Raw genomic sequence first — 14,286 nt, 5'->3', positions numbered from 1 at the left:
CGCCGGAACCGGCCCAGGCAGCCCGGGGCAAGCGGACCCACCCGCCACCCAAACCCCAACCCCGCCCGCCCCAGCCCCCACCAAACCCCCACACCCCACCACCCCACCCACCCACACCCCACCCACCCCCCACCCCCAAGGGGGGCCGAAGGCTCCATGTTTTTATGAATAGAAAATCAAATCACCAGTAAATTTGATCTGCTCAAACAGTGTTTCATTGTTTCACTCACTGAAGTGGGAATTTTGTTTTCATCTTCGTTTTGTGTGTCTCAGCTGGTGAAGGAAAACAGCATAGAAGAGGTGGGAGAGCAGCTGAAGGTTTATCACGAGCAGTACCAGGAGAAGAACCGCGAGTATGACTCTCTGTACGAGGAATATACACGCACCTCACAGGTAAGAGCTAAGCACACATGGATGTATTAACTCACACGCAAACAGGATTATGAGTTAGAATTATGAATCCTAATCCTTATGAAAGATGTTTAATAATTTTTGACTGAAAACACTCAAGAAATATCTAGTTAGAGACAAAAATAGAATGTGAATTAACTGGAATTATAAAAGGGTGTCTTAAAAAAATAATGTATAAATACAGGAGAAATGCTAAATTAAAACAGAAGATTACATTGTAACTTTGTGCAGCAGTGCATCAACTTACTGTTATCTAGGTATGTACAATATGAAAGAAAAAAAAAAAGGGTCCAAACTCAAAATGCTGATGTGTCCAGTTTAAAATATGACACATTGAATGAATGTGGAAATATGAAGATTAACTTAAATTTATGTTGTGTAAGATTTAAAGTATGCATAAAGAAGGCATATTATGTGGTATTCAGCACCTTTAGACTGAAGTAAATACTATTAAACATCAGACTGACAGTCACAGTCTCTTTTTTTCTTTTCTACAGGAGCTGCAGATGAAGCGAACAGCCATCGAGGCCTTCAATGAAACCATCAAGATCTTTGAAGAGCAATGTGAGACTCAGGAGCGATACAGCAGAGAGTCTCTGGAGCGATTCCAACGCGAGGGCAACGAAAAGGAAATTCAAAAGTATGTTTCTGTTCCGTTGATTTGAGATTGTGAGACTCTCAGTGATCCTCTTTATTTCAGCCTGGCAAACAGCACAACTTAAATTGAAGAAATATTGTTTTAGTGAACTGCTAAGCTGGAAGAACACTTTGTCATTCAAAAACATTACAGATACGAATTTCTGATTGTCTCAAATCAGGATCCAGAGCAACTCGGAGCGGTTGAAATCTCGTGTGAAGGAGATCCACGACAGCAAGCGGAAGCTGGAGCAGGACCTGAGGCAGCAGGTCTCTGACAACAGAGAGATTGACAAGAAGATGAACAGCCTCAAGCCGGATGTCATGCAGCTTCGCAAGATCAGAGACCAATATCTGATGTAAGGACAATAAAATAAACATTCCTCCGTGCATGAACAACAAATCCCTTTTACTGGAAGTTACACAAAGAGGATGCACTTGTATATGCGCACTGTGTACGTCTTAAATGAGTTGTTTTGTTGCTTTTCAGATGGTTGACACAGAAGGGAACACGACAGAAGAAGATCAATGAATGGCTCGGCATAAAGAACGATGCAGATGAGTAAGTGTTTGAAAACGTGAGATGGTTTCAGCAGCTTGTTCCGTCATGACTGGATGTAACCGAGGCGGTGGTTAAGCTCAGTGCTCTGTTAGCGGTATGACACGATCTTGAGTGTTTGCTGCATTATTTGTGTGTCTTCAGCTCCTACTCGCTGGAGGAGGACGAGGGCTCACCCCACCACGATGAGTGTACCTGGTACGTGGGCGATATCAAGCGCACCGAGGCCGAGAATATGCTGAGAGGCAAATGCGACGGAACCTTTCTCATCCGTGAGAGCCAATCACAGAAGGGCTCCTACGCCTGTTCTGTAGTGTAAGTTTGTGTTTCTGCTCTTTTTAAGGTAAAAAACAACCAGCAAAAAAGTTACATGGATGATGTAGGGTATTCTGTTTCTTTATTCACATAGACAAGCTTTTAAAAGACTGCAGAAAATATTAGCTCTTTGCATGATTTTTTTTTTTTTTTTTACAATGGATCTTTATGGTTATTGGTAGGAATGTATGTGTGTGTGTGGAAAAGACCTCTGAGCTTACATTGTGATAAAGGAGATGTTTTTAAAGTTGAAAAAATGTAGGGAAATGGAGAAAACATACACTGCCTGCCCAATATTAGGATAAAAATCTAATATCGGTCAATATCGTTATCGTTTGTTTTTTTTTGCATATCATGAAAACCGATAAAATAATGACTGGATTTTGCCGGCATTTACTGGCGCGCAGATGACATCATCAAACTGCATCATGGAAGAATGTAAACAAGTGTGGCTGCAGTACCAAACTTGCTGTGCCCGAATAACAATATCTCTGTGATTTGGAATTATTTCCAAGACCACATATATCGGTATTCGTATCGGTTGATATTGGAATCGGAAAAGGAGAGTTGGACAGAATCGATATATCGGTTATCGGCAAAAAGCCAATATTGGATATCCCTACTTATTGGTGCTCTACAGACTCTCTTGTCTGTACAGCAAATAAAACGCAACATCCAGTATCTCAGTTTTGCATACTGACCGGAAATGGGGGGGGGGGGGGGAACAGCCAGCCAGGGTCTGGCTGAAGGTGACAAGATACGCCTTGGAGAACCCTTAAAGATGATTATTTAATAAATTAAAGTCTTTAAGTGTAATATAGAATAAGAAAACAATATGTGCTTATAGCAGGTCATGTCCGCGAACACTGTTGATTAGTAAAACTTCGCCTTTCATTCATTTTCTGTTTTCGAGGACTTATTTCAGTGTCCTAGTGAATTTTTTTTGTTTTTTTTGACACAAACATTACCTGAACTGCTAACAATAGCAATAGATAGATAGATACTTTATTTATCCCCATAGGGAAATTTTTGTATCCGGCAGCCCATATAAAACACCTAAAAAACACATAAAAACATAAAACATAAAAAGTTGCAACCGAGTTAAATTTATAAGTGCAAATTAATAAGTGCAAGTGCGGGAGCTATGAGGAGTTACGTAGTCTGATGGCTGAAGGGATGAAGGATCGCCTGAAGCGCTCCGTCCTGCAGCGCATTGAAAGCAGACGGTCGCTGCGGCTGCTCTTTTGTCCGGAGACAGTACTGTACAGAGGATGGTTGGGATTTGTCAGGATGCTCTGCACCTTGCCCCTCACGCGTCTCTCCACTACTGTCCCCACATCGTCCAGACCTCTCCCGACCACTGAACCATCTCTCTTAATAAGCTTGTCCAGCCGCCTCCTGTCCTTGTCCATCTGGTCACCACCCCAGCAGACAGCAGCCATAAGCAGCAATAACCAACAAGATGGCTTTTTAAAACATTACGTCTTGCTTGTTTCATTTTTACACAAACCGAAGTTTAATGGGGGAACAAAGAGGCCTATTTTTACACTGACTACAGTGAACAACTCGTGTTCTCTCTCCAAACAATCAACCAGTCACACTGTCAGTTTTTATTCTGGGAAATGTTGGAAATCCGTAGTTTCAGTAGACAGTGACAGTCTGCACAGTAAATAATGACAACATTTTCAGAGCTTCTGCAAACATGATCCCTGTCCTTTCTTTTTCAGTGTGGAGGGCGACGCCAAACACTGCGTCATCTACAAGACGGTCACAGGCTACGGATTCGCCGAGCCCTACAATCTGTACTCGTCCCTCAAAGACCTGGTGCTCCACTACAAAAACGTCTCCTTGGTCCAACACAACGACCAGCTGAATGTAAATCTGGCCTACCCAGTCCTGGCCCGCTCTCAGAACCAGAACCAGCACCCCAGATGAATCCACCAGCAGTGTAGGACGCCATCCAGGGTGGGAAAACTAAACTTTCACTCATATGCATTGGGAAAAGATAATCCCCTGGACAATGCTTGCTCGTGTGTTTAAAGTGGCAGGTAAAATAGACTCAAGAAATTCATGTGTTTTTGGCTGGAGGCTGGTGCTGATTTCCTACATTGACTCAGTCCCAACAAAGGGCACTCCTTGCTAACAGCATAGCTTCATAATAAGCACACGACTACTGATAACGAAGCACTGTACAGTTAGCCTGGCCGATGCAGTGAGGTGAAACTTGATGAGAGTTGCATTAGCCAGCCATGACTGTACAGTGTCAGTTATGGAAAAAAAGTGTGAGAAATACACAAGAAAATACATTTGATACAGAGAAAAAAACTGACTAAATGTGTTATAGGAAGACAAAATAAGCACACAAAAATATTTTTTTGAACATTGTGGGGAAGAAGTGGAGGGACCAGATGGTGGGATGATGGGAAAATTTACAGGAGGCACTTTTGTTTTTTGCCTTGAACACAAGATAAATGTCCACAGACAAAGGCCCGATCTGTCATCCCCAGACTGCCTGCAAACTCTCCATAGACAAAAGGCTGAGCTGTCATCCGCTGAAAGGACTGGCTTGGCTGAACCAGGCTGCTCGCTTCACACCTAACAGCGGCTGAGAAACGGTGGCCTGGAGGGCGGTTTAGTCACTGGAGGCCGAAGGGGATGGGGGGGAGATTGATGTTTTATGGGTTTTTAAAAGATTAATTCAGTTTAAAGCTTGCATAAGTGCCATAGTAATAGCTTTGAATGACCACAAGCCTGTGTCGCTAGAATAAATGGGGCACGTCGAGGTTGAAAGAAGGACGAGGAGGAGGGACTGAATGGCTGTCGACATAGACAAAGCTACAGCTTTAAAAAATATATACACATAGGTATATTTTTTATGAAATGATCTTTATTTCCAACTGCTTTGGCTTGTTGCTCTCTCTCAGTGGGTCTCTTTTTGAACTGACGAGGTACAACGTACAGCAAACGCTGTATAACAGGATACAAATGCATGGTACATATTTGGTGCATTGTGAATAATGCATCACATTTAGTCACAATACACCAGATCGACAGGTACTTTGATAAATGCAGTTCCACATGATTCAGGTTTCCGTCTAAATGGAACTTGTGGAGCGATTTCTGCATCAGACGTCTCTTTGTTTCAATCTTCTTCCTTCTTTTTTCATCCTCTTTAATACTGTAGCACCTGTAGCCATCGACTTAAGGCACTGTTAGTGCTCCTCCTACGTGTCTTGCTTCTATATGCTAAAGACACTTGCAGAGCATTAATCTTTGTGATTATTGTATCTTGGGTACTGTATTTGCTTCATCTCTACTTAGATTAGACTGTTTTCGTGGTACAGTGTCCTTGCAGATGTTTATCGTTGTTATTTTTTATGCGGATTTACTCACGGTACTTCTTCTCCCTTGCGCTTGACTGTTCATTTCATCACAAGCTTGACTCACAGAGCTGTAGAACATTGATGTAAAAAAAGAAAAGGAAGCAGTAATATAACTCATGTACAGTATATTTCAGACTCACATGCAGTCAGTGTATGTGACTTTATACAGTTTCATCGCTGTGTTTCTTTATGTTGTCAGAATATTTGCTATGCTTTTAGATTCTGTTTAAGGATGCAAAGTGTCCGCTTAATGTGAGCCAAATGAAGGATGTGTTTTCATGTAGCAAGGAAGAAATAAAAAGGATCAGTCCTTTTGCCATTTAGCATGGCCTCTGTGGTCTGAGAGATTATCCAGTACAGTATGCATGGAGTCCTTCATTTGGGTTGTTGTTTATCTTTTTTTTTTTTTTTAACTTGGACTAGTGGTTGAAACTTGTGCTTTTTGTAGTGCATATACAGTATGGTGTGTGGTCTTACTATGCACAACAGTCGTGTGTTTGTGTGTGTGTGTGTGTGTGTGTGTGTGTGTGTGTGTGTGTGTGTGTGTGTGTGTGTGTGTGTGTGTGTGTGTGTGTGTGTGTGTGTGTGTGTGTGTGTGTGTGTGTGTGTGTGTGTGTGTGTGTGTGTGTGTGTGTGTGTGTGTGTGTGTAATACGTTTTAGATTTAGACAGAGTTTTAAGATCAGTTCCCTCAATCTGTTCTGTGCTGTGGCAGTGAATTCTCCTGTTTTTCCACATTGATTTGGATTGAGGTAAAGATCGTACCGCCTCTATTCAATGTCACTTTCAAAGCACAGGAGGCACTTGTGTAGATGCAGGGTTATTCAGTTGTTATTGTGCAGTCAATGAAAATGTTGCGATAAAAAAAAATAGGCGTCATTTGATGCTGCTTTTAAACTTGATTTACGTAGTTGATTTCTTGAGATGAAAAAATATATGATCTTTCAAATTTCTTACATATATCAGACTGAGAATGCCAAAAACACCTATTTTTGTAGGAGAATAAAGAACAGCCAGAAGCCAGTGAAAATAGAACGTTTAAGAAATGAGTGTACTGTCTTTAAAGGTTGTGCATTTGGTGTTTTGGATTTGTTTTAATTGTTGTCCCTTGTTGTGGAGGGATAGAAGTTGAAGTTTTCTTCCAGAATGAGATGTTCACCTACTTCTCTTATTGTCATAATTATTAGTTAATATCAAATTCTGTCTGATTACCCAAGCTTCCTACAGGCACAGTGCTGTTTTTATTAGCATCATTTCTCTTCCAGAAATGTTGAGGCACAAATTTCAGGTAGCGACATTTTTCCAGACAGACCAGTCCCATCGTCTAATGAGCCCCGACTTAAACGGTTTAAATTAAGACATCGTGTTGATTTTTCATCAGGACGAATCAATTGTACTGTACTTTGCACAGTTCTTGGCAAGTAGACGATCCCAAGAATTAAACTAGAGGTGACACCGGTGCTTCTGATAAGAGGGCTATAAAAACATGTGAGTGAGAAAGATTAGAAGTGCCTTGAGTCATTGTGATGAGCTTGTTGGCTCCTCATTGTCATTGGAGCACTGCTCCATAAGATGGTGCCACCACCACCACATGTTGTGCCCCATAGTTCACATGTTTGCCATGTAACACACACTAAAGGGTATCTGGCAAATGAGCGTATTTGTTGTGTGTGTGATTGTGTGTGTGTGTGTGTGTGTTAGAGCAAATCTGAGCATGTCATAGATAAGAGTGGCAGATTTTAGCTGTGCCTCTTTGTTGTTACATTTCTAGTTGTTACATATTCCTTCTTTCGATGGTGGGGGCTGTACAGTAGCTTGGTGCTCTCTCTCTCTCTCACTGTGCACCCAAGCTAGCTTTCTTTGGTGTTTTTATTTTTTGTTCGTTTGTTTGTTTGTCTGGTATATTTTTTGAATAAAACTCAGATAAGATAGAAATGTGAACAGTACACATCTGTGGCCCAGACCAGTTGTTTGAAGCTCAGTTGATGAAAAGCTCTCAAGTTAATGCATGCAGCATTTCTCAGTGTTTCGTATTAAGTTAGTTCCTTCGTGAACATCTGGTTGAGTCATCCACCACTGCTGACGCATCCATTATCCAGTTTGTTGGACCAACACTTTTCGACTGCACTTTTTTCCCCCCCTTGTTCCGCACACTCGAGCTAGTGTGTCGCCCAGCATCCATAAACTGACAGACAGTGGTGACGCTCAGTGTTTTTAGTTGGTAGTTTTCATACGGTATATCAGGAGTGGTTGACGGCTTCTTTATCATATCGGAGTATACAGTGTACAGTATATGCTTTTGTTGTTTTGCAGTCAACAACTGTCTTGTAAATCTGATGCTTTTGACTGAATGCAATGTTTTCATTATAGAGTTGATTTTACTGTGTGGGCTGTAGAAACTCTGTAGTGCTTTTCAAACCAACTTTAAGGAGAGCTGCTGGCTCATTATGCAATTTGTGTCTGCACGGCAAAACTGTCCAACTTAGCATGAGGAGTTTTCCTAAAAGATCCAGTTACTGAAGGACACTTTTTCATTTGTTTCCAGTGGTATCTAAACGTGCAGATTTTCTCTAAACAAAAAAAAAAAAAGTGTTCACAGTGAGGTTTTGTATCAGTTACCAGGAAATGAGTTCTTATTGAGCAGCACAAACTAAATTCTATTGTACTTGGGTGGTGATACAAATCACCTCCAAACCTCAGCACATGTAAGTGAAACTACACGCATGGCTGGATGCCACATGGATTAAACGAAACTATGTTGGGGATTTTTAAGGGGAATTTGTGCAGATGAAACAAAAACACACTGACGGGGCAAAATAGTTTCAGTTCATCAAGTAAACTTGCCTACTGGGGTCATGAACCAGGTGGTTCTGCTTCCATTTACGCAATTTGCTCAACTTTGTACTTTGTAATATCTTCCCACTTGTTAAGCTGAACATTTTTGCAGTGCAGACTTTCATCTGCCATATATGCCGTGTTATTCACAGATATTTAATAGCTAGAGGCAACGCTAGTAGCAATGAAACCTGGTCGCTCAGTGAGACGGGCATGAAAAGGGCAGATGATGAAGACTTTATTGCGCTTTGACTTGGAGTTGGAACTCTGAAACTCAAAGCTTTCATCCTGCTCGTGTATTAGATATGCATCTTGGAGCTTCTTGAAAAAACAGTTTTTCTACACGACAAATGCTCATTCAAGGAATTAAATATTTTTTCATCATTCTTTGGTACACTGTAAATGATATTTCTTGAAACGGCCTAAATACATAAAGCACATCTTTCACTGACTACAAAGAAACGCATATATTTGGTGTCTATTAAGGTTTGAAGAATGAGAGACATACTAGAGAATAAATATTTTCAAATATATACTTAGATATCTATATTTTTGGATGATTTAACTCTGATTTGGATTGTGCTTGAAACAAATCAGAAGGAGGCTTTGATGTGAACACGATCTTTGGACTCGGTTCACAGCTGCTTTGTACTCGAGCGGTTATTGAAACGCAAGCATTTTTACTAATCCGCTGCAGTGAGCTTCATCATGATCACCAACAAACTTTGTGGCTACAGTTGATTGACGTACGCGTAATGTATTTAGCATAATTATCAGGTGCATTCAGAGGATGAAGCAAGCTCGTGTACATGTGTTAATATTTACAGAGCTGAGTCTATATGTTAAATGCAGTCTTGGCTGCTTTGCATTTATTAAATATTAGAGTTTTTTTGTTTGTTTTTTTTATTGAACATGAGAATCTGTTTTGTCATTTGGAAGATTCTGGTTTTTTTTGTGAGTAGAGGCAGTGTTAAATTTGCACCACAAAAGATACACTTGATGCAGCCGCTGAGGTCCGCCGCGGTGTTGGACGCCGACGCTGTGACCAAGCTGTCGTGTCTGACTGTGGCCGATCTCTGCGGTCGCTGCAGGGTTTATTTTCGCCTGGATTTGCACTCGCAGGCAGATGATAAAACGACCAAGTAAAAGTAAAACCTGTCAGAGAAAAAGCTACACGATTGAGCTGGTGATGATCACTCCTTAACGCAGATCTTTGTACATGGAACAATGATGGCATTAGAAAGTGATCTTTTATGGTGCCTAAGTATATATTTTTTTTTATTTGGCTTTTTAAAAAAGCTGATAAATTTGTCCAAGTGTTTCTTTGTTTGTTTGTTTGTTTGTTTATACCTGTCAATGATAACCTTTCAGAGCCTATAAAGAAAAAATAAGCTAGCTTGAATTTTTTTTCCTCCATACAGAAAAAAAAACAAATACAAATGTTTACAATATGTAATTAACCAAATAGTAAATATGCGTTTGAGAATCAATCTGTCTGTCCCTCAAAGCGGCTGTGATAGGTTGATTTATATTTCTTTATTTCCTCTGTCATTTAAACTTGAAAATGTTATGACTGCTTGTTCTGTTTTCTCCTGTTTCAGTTCGTTCCTCTCTGTTTTTTTTTTTTATTTTTACTCGTGAGAACAGTGCTCCCTCACTTTCAAAATAATAACAAGACAGTTCAATAGGATTCATTTGTCCGTAACACAAATACTCATCGGTCTGTGTCATTCTTTGCCTGCTGACTACTTCACCTCACACTGAGCCTTGTTTGTGCTGAATCCTAACTTGATACCCTGTTGAATCTTTTGCTGTTTATTTAATGCACAGTTTGGTGCATCTCCGGTAAAAACTCAAAGAATTAATATGGGTTCAAAAGTTGTGAATAACAGTAAAACCACACCACTTGGTGAACATACTTGAGTACACTTTCAGTACATTAAAACAGACGTGGAAATTCAGGCATCCTACTCTTGTTGTTGCACTACACGGCAAATGATGCTTCAAAGGAAAAGCTGAATCGGTTGCTCTATTTGTTGGTTAACTCATTATCAAGACCAAAATTTAGCCATTATATTCTCAGCTTCTGCGCGGCTTCCATGTAAAATATGCTGACGTTAACTACTGCACTTTCATTTCCCATTTTCTGTCGTGGAAAGTTGCCATCTGTTTGATTAATCTCATGTGAATGTCGTAGTATTGTTCACTGGTGTACGGTAGTTCATGTTCCAGACTCCACTCTGCAGGTCGCTGGTGCTTCATTTTGCAGCAGCCTGGGCAACGTTACAGAGCGGCGGCAATTAAAAATCCACATTTTACACAAATCACAGCAGCACCCAGCGCTCTGCAGTGTTGCCCAACAAGTTGCTTCGTGCATCACCGGCTCACCCAGCAGCAGCAACAGATGTACGGCTAATAATCGTAGTTAATAATGATGTGGTCTTCTCTTTCTTTCAAAAAATGGTGAATGGAAATGAATGGGGCAGTCAGATAAAGCTACTCTACACCAAAGTGCAATTGAACGCCGAGGGAGCACTGTTGTTTCAGCCAGTGGAGGCCCACTGGCTGTGGTGTGCCCAGCCCTGATACACAAAAAGAAAGTTCTTTTTCTGCTTCTTCTCTTGTGTTATCCTCCCTCCGTTGGTCTGTCTTAACTCAGATGCGACATTTCTTTCTTTCTCTCTCGTGTACAGCTTGCTTCAGAGTTGTTTGTCCTCAGACAGGTACTCTTTGATCTGTACGGTTCTTTCTTTAGGCTGATGCAATGATTTTAAAAGACAATAAAAGATAGTAAAATGAAATGTGTGCTGCTCTGGTTTTGTTTGGTCCTGTTGCATGTGATGAAGTAATCATTAAAGTGTCACACTTCCAGTTATGCTCACTTGCACTTTGCACTCACTTAAAGATGTTTTTTCCATTACAGTAGCAAAAAGTAAAACACTTAAAAGTTAGCCATATAGTAATGTGTCATAATCAGTTACTTACATTGAGCTTTTCAAATGTGTTTTGAGGATTATTTCTTGCAAATGAAAGGTAACCTGTAGAGTTCTTGATCCCTGCAGGAATGCTTTTGTTTCTATCATGCACAGTGATGGAGTAGACATAACACAAACTGCATCAACAAAACAAATCACCAATCATCAAGTTTTATAAGGAATGAAAGGTACTTCAGATATTTGCTCGGCCCACTTTTTGAAACTTAGTACATTTACTCAAGTGCTGCACCTACGTACAGTTTTGAGGTACACTACAGTTCAAAAGTTTGGGCTCACCCAGACAAGTTCATGATTTCCAGGGGAACTCACACTTTCATTCATGTGCTAGCATAACTGCACACGGGTTTTCTAATCATCAATTAGCCTTTCAGCACCATTAGCTAACACAATGTAGCATTAGAACACAGGAGTGATGGTTGCTGGAAATGCTCCTCTGTACCCCATGGAGATATTCCATTAAAAATCAGCTGTTTCCAGCTAGAATAGTCATTTACGACATTAACAATGTCTACACTGTATTTCTGATTCATTTAATGTTATATTCATTGAACAAAACTGCTTTTCTGTCAAAAATGAGGACATTTCTAAGTGACTCCGAACTTTAACGGTAGTGTTTTTTATTACTGAAGTTTTTCCATTTTATGTTTCTTTATGATTCCACTGCACTCAGAGGAAAATATACTTTAAGCTTCAAAAATCTAAGGATGTCATAAATAATAATAATACATCAGTAAAGCGACCAAACTGGTAAATTTACTTAAATACTTCATTGTGACGTTGCTGCTGAAACTGATTTTTCTCTGACTTGTAACGGAGTAGTTTTACATTAGTGTGTTTTTACTTTCACTTAAGTGGAGGATCTGGTCACATTCACCAACGTAACCTGAGCTGACCACAAAGAGGCACATTTGGGTGAGAAACACCAGTTGTTTCCATAATCCTTTGCTTGCTTACAAAGAATTTTAAGAGAAAGCATTTCTTCATTCCTGTTAACAAGTTTCACGAGGAAGCTGTTCTTAGACAGAAAATAGTCATTGTGTAACTAGGATTTTTATTTCCCTTGAAAGATAATGGCAAAGATAATAAGAATTCTAAGTTTATGACACTTAAAAATTAGGCTTACAAAGGCAATGTTAAAGCAATAAGACAATACTGATTTTAAACAGTATCCATTAAACTAGAGTGCTAAGATTGGTGTTGCAAGTTTGACTCTACCCTCTCCACTGATATTTGTGATCTGGATTAACCAGAGGAGTTTAAATATTAAGTTTACAACCTTTAAAGAATATATAAAACACTAATGCACCAGACTAATTTCAATAATAAGTTTAAGAACGCTGACAAATCACCTACAAAAGCTACAAAATCTGACATGGAAAGCCAAACAATTCTAAAGACTCTCTGTGAGTAAATGTTTCGGCCAAAGTGGAGGGGGAAAAAACTCCATTTTGACATGAAGAGACAGAGCCAGGCTCAGAGAGGATGGTCATCTGCCTCGACAACAAACAACACAACCTCAACATTTAACAGAACCAGAAATGCCTGCAGACAGACACGAGGAGAGGAAGGACAGAGCAATGAAACGCTTAACAAGCCATAAAGAGGTGCATCATATGAAATCAAGGTTTATGAAGTGATATAAAAGATGTATCAGATAATGTGAGACTCATCTTCTCAAGCATGATTTTCCAAATCTGAGGGGTTTTGATGACAACCGCGTGATCGTCTTATTTCAGTCAACATTTCTGCTGTGGAGCGTAGGATCACATCTATCGGAAAATGATGTAATGTCATCTGTTGGAAGTCGAGTTGCTTCTGAACTAGTCTGAAGGGAGATTTGTGCTAAAATGAAGGGAGATTCGGTAGTCAAATCTGGAGAAAATAACCGACTTAATACAGGTCAGAGTGAGAGCATCAGTTTAATTCTGAGGATGTTTCTCAACTGAAGGAAGCAGGACTACACAACTTTTTCTGTCTGTAGTTCAAAGGTTAGCTCTGAATCCTGCAGTACTCCCAAGTTTCCAAGAAGAAATTCCAATAAACAGACAAAGGAACAAGGCTGATGCATTTTTGTTGACTGAGCATTACAGTTTCTGATTTGAAGTTCCTGAATAGAAGAAATTTTGTGCCATCCAACACTCAACCCCAGTGTGAACCCTAAGAAGTTTGTGGACATTTTTTTTCTTGCTCATAGTGACTCATTTTTCACTGCAATAAGGTCCAGTACCTCTATGCAAATCATGACTCAAAAATTACTTTTGTGCATTATAACAAAGCTATAAAGCCTGAAATCATCACAAAAACTACAGTTGAATTTCTGTATTTATTTCACAAACATCTTTCCAGGTGCCCACAGGTGTTACCAATACATAGAAAAAAGGTGACGCTACGTACCAGTGATGTTTTCCGGCTTATATTTTTATTTTGTTTCCATGCTTGTCTCCTCCTTGCTTAGCGTAAACACTTCCTGCAGTTCAGCACAGTTTCAGAAAAAGGCCAAGAATTGTGGTCATTTGACTCTTGGCTGCAGTGGCTTCAAGGTCACGATGAGGAGCACCAAATTTCTTATTTTTCATAGAATTTGCTCAGCGTAAACTATTTATTTTAGCAAATTTTCAAATGAATCATGTAGTATAAAGTGATTTTGATGGCAATTTGAAGCTTAAATTTGACTATTTTCCCTATGAAACCACACTTTACAAACGTTACATTCAAGAACCATCAAAGTGGAATATCTGACTATTCCGTCTGATTGTATTTGTTGTTACAGTTTCCTGCTCTGATAATTGTTGGATCTGTATTTTCTTTTTAAATTAAGAACATGTGTTTTAATCCTGCTGATTTTCAGAGGTTTGGTATATTTTTAATTTTCTTTCTTTCTCTGTCAGATCCACAAATTAAGTACAATTCACATCCAATGTAGGGCAAGAATGTATGTGTTTTGTGATCTTACACTCTCTCATAAAGTAAAAATAAGATTTATATATGACAAAGGAACTCAAATGTGCAAGCAGCCTAGATTATGCTCTACTTCCTGGACACAAAAATATGAACAACAAAAAAGAGACAGACTTCTGATACAGCGTGGTGCTTTAGTTTTGACTAATACACACAAAACTGACACCCAAGGGAGAAGACGGGAAGCTGAGTGA

At 39.7% G+C, this 14,286-nt stretch overlaps 1 protein-coding gene across 3 annotated transcripts in view; it reads left to right on the top strand.

Moving 5' to 3' along the window:
- The window catches only part of pik3r2 (phosphoinositide-3-kinase, regulatory subunit 2 (beta)), a 40,558-nt gene extending 29,619 nt beyond the window's left edge, over positions 1–10,939 (top strand). For all 3 annotated transcript variants that reach the window (XM_051953547.1, XM_051953546.1, XM_051953548.1), the window contains exons 11-16: positions 274–393; positions 909–1,051; positions 1,230–1,406; positions 1,538–1,609; positions 1,751–1,921; positions 3,649–10,939. In XM_051953547.1, the coding sequence (XP_051809507.1) occupies positions 274–393; positions 909–1,051; positions 1,230–1,406; positions 1,538–1,609; positions 1,751–1,921; positions 3,649–3,856 (891 nt within the window). In that variant the 3' untranslated portion in view covers positions 3,857–10,939. The remainder of the gene's footprint in view (positions 1–273; positions 394–908; positions 1,052–1,229; positions 1,407–1,537; positions 1,610–1,750; positions 1,922–3,648) is intronic.
- Positions 10,940–14,286: the final 3,347 nt, after the last annotated feature.

The sequence above is a fragment of the Acanthochromis polyacanthus genome, chromosome 9 (genome assembly GCF_021347895.1).
Source record: "Acanthochromis polyacanthus isolate Apoly-LR-REF ecotype Palm Island chromosome 9, KAUST_Apoly_ChrSc, whole genome shotgun sequence".
Classification (NCBI taxonomy): Eukaryota; Metazoa; Chordata; class Actinopteri; family Pomacentridae; genus Acanthochromis; species Acanthochromis polyacanthus.
This window is presented reverse-complemented; position numbering and strand designations above follow the sequence as displayed.